This window comes from Chiloscyllium punctatum, chromosome X (assembly GCF_047496795.1).
Source record: "Chiloscyllium punctatum isolate Juve2018m chromosome X, sChiPun1.3, whole genome shotgun sequence".
In the NCBI taxonomy this organism is placed as follows: Eukaryota; Metazoa; Chordata; class Chondrichthyes; order Orectolobiformes; family Hemiscylliidae; genus Chiloscyllium; species Chiloscyllium punctatum.
In genome coordinates, this window is record NC_092791.1 from 26,857,099 (window position 1) to 26,866,222 (window position 9,124).

At 41.9% G+C, this 9,124-nt stretch overlaps 1 protein-coding gene across 1 annotated transcript; it reads right to left on the bottom strand.

Annotated features, from left to right (window-relative positions):
• Positions 1-3,241: 3,241 nt before the first annotated feature.
• Positions 3,242-8,551, bottom strand: bcdin3d (BCDIN3 domain containing). Its single transcript, XM_072567364.1, has 2 exons — positions 8,307-8,551; positions 3,242-3,844 (listed from the first exon to the last, which is right to left on the bottom strand). The coding sequence occupies exons 1-2, from the start codon at positions 8,514-8,516 to the stop codon at positions 3,263-3,265; spliced, it is 792 nt and encodes a 263-aa protein (XP_072423465.1). The 5' UTR covers positions 8,517-8,551; the 3' UTR covers positions 3,242-3,262.
• Between the last annotated feature and the right edge of the window lie 573 nt (positions 8,552-9,124).

Sequence of the window (9,124 nt, forward strand, 5' to 3'; positions counted from 1 at the left end):
GATACAAAGAGATGGTTATTCTAGTTGGGATTGTTCAAGAGCCATAGATTATGGGTGGAAAATTTGGATACAAATCAAGAGGAGTTGAAATATTATTGTTCTGAAAGATTTTAATTATCTGCTCATTGGTCAGGATTGGGAGTAAAGAGGGAAAAGGTAGCATGATTTCTAAAATTTGTGGAGGACAATTTCTTCCTCAGGCTTGCATCCACAAGCTCACAACAGATGTTGCTAGATTCAACCCTCACCAAGAGGTGTTGCTCACCCCCCACCAAGAAGTGACTAATTTAAAGTGACCCATGTACATCAGATCGAAGATGATACACGACTGCAGTCAAGTCGTGGGTGGACCCCTGTGGTGTTAACTGATAAAATGTTTATACTGTTCAGTTTATCACAAGAAGAGCAAACAGAACAAATGATTTGGAGATGTCGGTGTTGGACTGGGGTGTACAAAGTTAAAAATCACACAACACCAGGTTATCGTCCAACAGGTTTAATTGGAAGCACACGAGCTTTCGGAGCGACGCTCCTTCATCAGGTGATAGTGGAGGACACAATTGTAAGGCACAGAATTTATAGCAAGAACTTACAGTGTGATATAACTGAAATTATACATTGAAAAATATCTTGATTGTCTGTGGAGTCTTTCATCTGTTCGAATACCATGATAGTTTCACTTCTTTCATGTGTAAATCACAAAACTCTTTTTTTAAAAGTTGCATTCTCAGGTTAGTTGTAACAATTGATGTTAGCTAGATAATATGTTGAAGGTGTTAGCCCCCTGCGTTCTCTGTCTATGCCATGATGTTTAGATTGATTCTAATCTAAAAAGTGAGATAACAGAGTTCTACATGAATGCATGCAGTTTTTGAGCAAAGTACAATGTAACTCTGCAAGTACAAATTCACCCCACAAAATATATGTGTGCATGTGGGTCTTTGTGTCTGTGTGTGTGTGTGTGTGTGTGTGTGTGTCTGTCTGTCTGGGTTGGGGGTTGTGAGTGTGAGAGAGTGTATGTGTGTGTGTAGTGAGTGTACAGTGTCTTAAGTCTGTGAGGGGGTGCGTGTGGGAGTGTGTGTGTCTGGAAGGGTGTGTGTGGGTGTCTGTGTATATGTGTGTCTGTGTGTGTGTGTATAGGAGTGCCTGTGTGGGTGTATAGTGCAATGGTGGTCACCTGTAATGTGACATGAACCCAAGGTCCCGATTGAGGCCCTCCCTATGGGTACCGACCTTAGCTATGAGCCTCTGCTCGGCCACTTTTTGCTACTGCCTGTCCCAAAGTCCGCCTTGGAGGATGGTCACCCGAAGGTCCGAGGTCGAATATCCTGGACCACTGAAGTGTTCCCCAACTGGAAGGGAACACTCCTGTCTGTTGATTGTTGTGCGGTGCCCATTCATCCGTTGTCGTAGCCATTGCTCGGTTTCCCCAATGTACCATGCCTCAGGGCATCCTTGCCTGCAACGTATAAGATAGACAATGTTGGCTGAGTTACATGAGTACCTGCCATGTACAAGGTGGGAGGTCTCCCCACGCGTAATGGTGGTATCCATGTCTCCACTCTGACACGTCTTGCAGCGCCTACCGTGACAGGGTTGTATGGAGTTATCCTAAGAGCCAGGCAGCTTGCAATGAACAATGATTTGTTTGAGGTTTGGTGGTTGTTGAAAGGCAAGTAGTGGAGGTGTGGGGAAGGTCTTGGCGAGGTGCTTATCCTCATTGATAATGTGTTGCAGGTTACAAAGAACATGGCGTAGTTTTTCAGCTCCTGGGAAGTACTGAACAACGAAGGGTACCCTGTTGGTTGCAGCGCATCTGGCTCCTAAGGTGGTCATTACGGTTCCTTGCTGTGGCATGTCAGAACTGGCAGTCGATGAGTTGAGCATTGTATCCTGTTCTTGTGAGGGCATCCCTGAGTACTTCCAGGTGCCCGTCACGTTCCTCCTCATCTGAGCAGATGAGGAGGAACAGAACAAAGGTAGCTTTGTTTTTACCTACTAATAGCAGAGGAATCAAGTTTCTTCCAGTTCAGTTCAGTTCAGTTCAGGAGCTCCTAGCACTTCAGCAGAAGTGGTTTCTATTCTGTGGACTTTGTAAGCCAGGAGGGCTTAGATAGACAGTTCAAGTTGTTAGAACTGAAAATGTTTAGGCCTCAGAATTGTGAACTGTTTATGCCCCCAGAAAGCAATCGTAAAATTATTCCTGCATTCCATGGAAGAGAAACTGGAAGGAGTCAGTACAGTAGATACTTTAAAGAGTCGAGATAGCAATTTAGTTTTTCTGGACTGAAGTCTCTGTAATGGATTATGTTGTAAAACAGATTGAAACTTTATACTGAGATCTTTCAAAATTGCTTTATCTTTTGGTTTACTTTCTATTCTGTGTCATTAACTTATATTCTGATGTTAAAGAACATCTGCTGCATCATGTGAATATGTTTCAGTAACTACCCACCATGCCAACTAACTAAAAAAAATTAAATATGTGACCTATCAAACCAGTTTTCAATCTGGGATCTGATTTGTCCAGTATCACTGACAGCTAGAATGAAAACAACAGGCACAAATACCAAAAGATAAAATTACTCTATATACTGAAGAGATCAGAGCCCCAACCAAATTAAATTAAAACCAGAATAAGGGATGGGGAAAGAAGAGGTGACATGGGTCACACATTAACATAAAATGGACTGGTTGAGCCAAACACCCTGTTTCTATAATTCCAATCTGCATTGCAGTGTCACATGCACACAGGTTGGTCAGCAAAACAAGAGCAATACTGATGCAAGGAAGATAAATTGTGAAAATGACCAGGAGTCGGACTGAGAGAAGTTAATTTTATGGGTTAATGCAGGAAAAACATTGCAGTATGGCTGGACAACACTCTCACTAACCTGGAAATTGTGACACTTGAACCAGTGAGAATGAAGTAAATCAAGTTTTGCAGAAATTCAACAGTTCTTGCAATATCTGCAGAAAGAAACAGAGTTAACATTGAGTCCAATATGACTGTTTTGAACCAAGACGTCTTGATGGGCTCAAAACATTAACTGCTTCTTTCGCCACTGATGCCAGGACTTTGTTTACATTTCAGATTTCCAACATCTGTGTACTTTACATACCAATGACAATTCTTAGCTTCATCGATAACAAATTCAGCCAAGACCATTAAAAACAGACTGTTTGGTGTAGTTTTATAAAAGATTTTAATTTTAAATGCAAAATAAAATGCTTCGTCAACTACTAGAAATATTCGGTTTATTCATTCTTGGCTCAAGGAACGTTTTTTAAAAAGCAGTAAACTCCTGTCCCAATTGGTGCTCCCAAAACACCTGACTAGTTCCATATTGCAGTCAGTTGTCAGGAACTGCTGAATCTTGTGGGCCATATCCCCTTTAATAGAGAGTGTACTGAAGTGGTTAAATCTGCTTTTGCCCAGTTTGCGCAGCCTGCGGGCTGCAGCTCGGTAGCACTTCCAGGGCTGTGGTTCAATCAGTAAAGCTTTGCAAAGTCCTGAAACATACAGGAGGAAATCCAGTAGCCCTTGGTCACCGTGATTGAGATGGATCCACATTGTCACGGACATACAAAAGCAAATATCAAAAGAAGTACGGTCTAATTTCTCCAAGTAAGGCTTTAATACGGCCTCGCGGGAAGCAGAATCCATGACATCCAGAGTAACATACGAAATGGATTCAGGAAAGGAATTGGATTCAGTGGCTCTTCGAATCAGGTCAGGATCGATGTCACAACCAAGTAGCTTCAGGTCCAGTCTATCTGCGGAAATCCACATCCGGTTTTCCTTTAGATTATAAAGATGTTTGTACACGGCAACGCTGAAATCCTGAGGAAGACATTTGGACAGAGTTTGAAAAAACTTATAGATCTTAAAGCAAGAACATCCACAAAAGGGCAACATTTAAAACTGAGTTTATGACTTATGAGCAAGTTGAATTTTAGTTACCTTCTTGGTGTCTCACATTACAAACAAGCACCGTTCACATAATAAAATGTTGCAGGCACTTCACAGGGGATATCAAACAATATTTGACACTAACGGAAATTGGTCAGAGTATAGGAGTTGGGAGGTCATGTTACGGCTGTACAGGACGTCGGTTAGGTCACTTTTGGAATATTGCGTGCAATTCTGGTCTTCTTCCTATCGGCAGGATGTTGTGAAACTTGAAAGGGCTCAGAAAAGATTAACAAGAATGTTGCCAGGGTTGGAGGATTTGAGCTACAGGGAGAGGCTGGGGCTGTTTTCCCTGGAATGTCGGAGGCTGAGGGGTGACCTTATAGAGGTTTACAAAATTATGAGGGGCATGGATAGGATAAATAGACAAGGTCTTTTCCCTGGGCTGGGGAGAGTCCAGAACGAGAGGACATAGGTTTAGGGTGAGAGGGGAAAGATATAAAAGAGACCTAAGGGGCAACATTTTCATGCAGAGGGTGGTGCATGTATGGAATGAGCTGCCAGAGGAAGTGGTGGAGGCTGGTACAATTGCAACATTTAAAAGGCATCTGGATGGGTATATGATTAGGAAGGGTTGAGAGAGATATGGACCAAGTACTGGCAAATGGGACTCCATTAGTTTGGGATATCTGGTCGGCATGGACAAGTTGGACGTCTGGGTCTGTTTCCATGCTGTATATTTCTATGACTCTAAATGAAGAGATCATAAGATGGTGACCTAAAGTTTGGTCAATGAGATAGATGTAAAAAAGGTGAAAGGTAGAGAGATTTAGAAAGGAAATGCACGAGCATATTGGCTGGGTTGCTGAAGACAGGCACTAATGATGGAGCAGTTGAAATCAGAGGATGTGCAAAAGGCAAAAATAGAGAAGCGCAGAGATCTTGGAAGGTTACAGGGCCACACAAGGTTAGAGAGAGATTGACAACTAAAACAGAAGATTGCAGCAAGCAGCAAAGACAATGACTTCGGAGTTCTCTAATGTTGCATATGAAAGAAAATTCTGCTCATTCAGTGCAATCCAAGAGGTAGGACAAATCAGAAATAGTCGATGGACTGAGGAAAGTGATGGTGAAGTACAGGTAGGGGAAACATTGCAGTATAGCTGGATAGCCCTGGAGATGCATGGAGTCAACAGTGTTTTCAAATGTGGTTGAAGGGTGGCATGTAGCTGAAAAACAAAAGGAACTTAAAGGATAAATCCTTGGGGGACAGCAGAGAAAATGGTGCAGAAAGAGAAGCCATTGTAGATGATTGTCTGGCTATACCTAGATTACAGAATGGAACAAAGAAAAATTAATTCTACCTCAGGACAAAAAATGATTGTTGGAGCAGATGTTGTGGTTAGCTGTGTCAAGTAGAGGCCAAGGGGAGTGAGTGCATCAAGGTCTCATAAGTTGTCATTCGTGACTTTGATAACCATAGTTTCATAGCTGGAGAGTGGGCTGAAACCTGACTGAAAGATGCAAGTTGCAAGAAAGAAGGCATTAATTTCAGAGTAAACAGCACGTTCAGGGACTTGGCAGAAGAAAGGAAAGTTGGAGATGGGGTGATAAATTGCAAGGACAGAGGGGTTAATGCCAGCTCATGTGAAGAGGGGGGAGAGAATAGCTGAGGAGAGATAATGGCAGCTAACAAACGGGTGCGAGGACAGGAAGTTGAGTGTTCAGCAATGTTTCTCCTTAGATGGACAGCAACTCCCCTCCCCCAGTCCCAGTGACAGTGCCTCCTCTTTCCAGTCTGGCAGTTAGACACACCATTGTTCTGCCATTCTCACATTCTGATCACAAACTGAACTATCAAAATCTTTTCTCCACCACCGCCACCCCCGCCCCCCAACTATTGCATAAATGCTGCCCCCTCCACACTTCACTTCAACTCTGTTGAAGAGTCATCTACACTCGAAACGTTAGCTTGCTGTCTCTCCAGGGATGCTGCCTGACCCGCTGTGATCTCCAGTGTTTGTTGTTTTCAGTAAAAATTACAGCATCTCTAGTAATTTACTCCTCCAATAGGTGTTTTAGGTGGTCAACAAAATCTGGCAGTGAATGGTTAAATCAATTGTCCACTATTAACCCTCAAATCTGAGCCCTCTGGATTTAAGTGAACTGTAACGGAAGATGTATCATGTGAACAATCAGTGCAAGAGAGCTAAAAGGAAAGTTGCTGGAAAAGCTCAGCAGGTCTGACAGCATCTGTGAAGAGCAATCAAAGTTAACATTTCAGGTCTGGGACCTTTTTCACGCAGAGGGTAGTTCTTGTATGGAATGAGCTGCCAGAGGAAGTGGTGGAGGCTGATACAATTACAACATTTAAAAGGCATCTGGATGTGTATTTGAATAGGAAGGGTTTAGAGGGACATGGGCCAAGTGCTGGCAGGTGGGACTAGATTGGGTTGGGATATCTGGTTGGCATGGATAAGTTGGACCAAATGGTCTGCTTCCATGCTGTACATCTCCATGACTCTATGCTGCCAGGCCTACTGAACTTTTCCAGCAACTTCTGTTTTTGTTTTTGATTTACAGCATCTGTAGTTCTTTTGGTTTTTATAGGGCAAGAGAGCTAATGGTTTTAATGGCTACTGAGACAAAAGGTGAAGGAGTGAGAGATGAGCGGACTGGTAACTGCAGAAATGTTGTGGTGAATAATAGCACTGGAGCTAAAGTTAACTGCAAAATAGCAAACCTTCAGGGGAAAAGAAAATCCTAATATTTAAATGAAGGGAAAAGTACATCAGCTGTCAGTGGCACTGAGATCATAGTGGGGCCTAATTTGGAACTCCAGTGGGCAAGGATGCCATGCCCTTAAATCAGTTAGAGACAAAAAAAACTGCAGATGCTGGAATCCAAGGTAGACAAGCAGGAGGCTGAAAGAACACAGCAAGCCAGGCAGCATCAGGAGGTGAAGAAGTCAATGTTTCAGAAGTAACCCTTCTTCAGGACTGAAGAACAGTTACGCCTGAAACGTTGACTCCTCTACCTCCTGATGCTGCCTGGCTTGCTGTGTTCTTCCAGCCTCCTGCTTGTCTACCTTTGATGCCCTAAGTCAGCAGTTTCACTCAGTTTATAGTAATCATGGAAGGAGCTGATTAGCTTGGGTATTGGAATTGGTAGTGGTTGGTTTTTTTTCAGCATGAAGAATAACACATGCTTGCGACAGAGCAAGGGAATACTCTGCATTGATTTGTAATCTGGTATACCAGCACCTGATTCAAATAGTGTAAAACATTGACTAAGCAGTCTGCTTCCCAGAGTTGGCATTCTGCACCTGCAAAGGGGGAAAATAAAAGTAAAATAAAGAAAACCTTTTTAAACACAATGAGTGTTTGGATTTGGAATGAACAGTCTGATTAAAAAAAAAGGAATTGGATTGAAACAGAAAAGCTTAAAGGGATGTGGGGAAAGAGTGGGAGAGCAGGACCAACTGGATTGAACTTCCTAAGAGCAAGCATAGACTTTAAACAAATGGTCTCCATCTGTGCTGTACTATGCCCGATGGCATTAAACTTCATTGAAATCTGCATTAAGTGCAGCCATATGAAAGTCATTTTAGAAACTAGCACAACTTGCCAAATTTCCAGTAGAGCTGGACATGCTAGAATCTACGACAAAAGCTTGAACTCCACTGTTATGTACAAAGTCTGTGTTCAAGCTTGACACTTTTACTGCCACTGAAGGATTTGTTAATTTTACCCAGAGCTCCTTCTGTACTTTGACAAATCCAATGTCAGTTTGCTACACTAAACATAGTACTGCTGCCAGGCTTTCAATTAAATATTGTACCAATTGTGGTGGTGAAGTCCACTTGAAGTGCAAACATCCATCAGTACCTTAAAACTTGTTACTTGTAAAGTACAAGTCACTGATTGATAAAGGATGGGAGTTGCGATGAATTATGCCAAAACAACATGGAAAGATTAAGAAAGGTAGAAATTATTGAAGAAACTCAGCAGGTCTGAAGAAGGGACTGGACCCGAAATGTTAACTTTGCTTTCTCTCTCTACAAATACTGCCAGACCTCTGAGTTTTGCCTGCAATTTCTGTTTTCATTTCAAACTTCCAACATCTGGTTTATTCTGGAAGGATTAATATCTGGGACACGAAATGGATCTGGCAACAGTATTAAAATGCAGAAAATATTAGTGAGTGCCTGTAACATTAGAAAATCAATCGTAGGAACAAGGGCTGAATGGCGTTTTTTAAGCATATTGAAACTATCAAATTAGACAAAAGTCGACTTTTCATATTATGTGACATTATTTGAAGCAGTATGCTGAAGTGTCATTGCTGACTAGATTAAAACGAAACACTCAGGCCTATTAGAGTCGGCTCCTACCCCACAGTTACAGCCCACGTCCAACGCCACCACTCTTCCTCCCGAGAACACTTCCAATAAATCGACGGCCGGAATGAGTCGTAGCCGCTCGCCTGGAGGGTTAAAACGATAATAGTTAGTGAAATTCCCATATAGTGCTGCTCCGGGTTCACATTGATAATTTTCCACCTTCACTTGTTCATGCCTCTCCTCGCGGGTGGAGGCTGCCATTTCTGTCCATCACAGAAACATGCTCTTCGCCACCAAAGCGGCCACGACGAAAGGTTCCGGGTCCGTTCCAACACAAATTAATTGATTTTGCCAGATTATTCTTGTTGTATTGAGAAATTATGGGAAGTGTTTGATTACAAGTTTGACAAAATTGGTTTCTACTAAAGTAAACTAATATAACTCTTCTGTTATTTTACGTTATAAAGTGCAAGAATTTCAATCTTACAGAAAACTATACGGCCACCCGTTTTAAAATGATTCCTCTCAGTTTTTACCTCAGTAAATAATGACAGAATTAATTAAATATCGATTCATTATCTTTATTCAGTAGACGTTGAAAATACTAGCATTTAGTCAATTTCTCTAATAATTTGCTTTATAAATCATAATTTAGCTGTACATCAATGTTCTTCTCTCTTAACTGTCACACCATATTTCATTGACAGTCCAATCCCTCACAGTGACCGTTGACTGACTTACTATTTCGTAGTTGCAGGATTCACAGCCAAATCTAATGTTATTCTGAGATAGTTGGAATCCTGACTGACCTATTTTGGGACAAATATCAGAACCAATTCAAATGAGCTGTTGTGATATGGTGGCAGTGC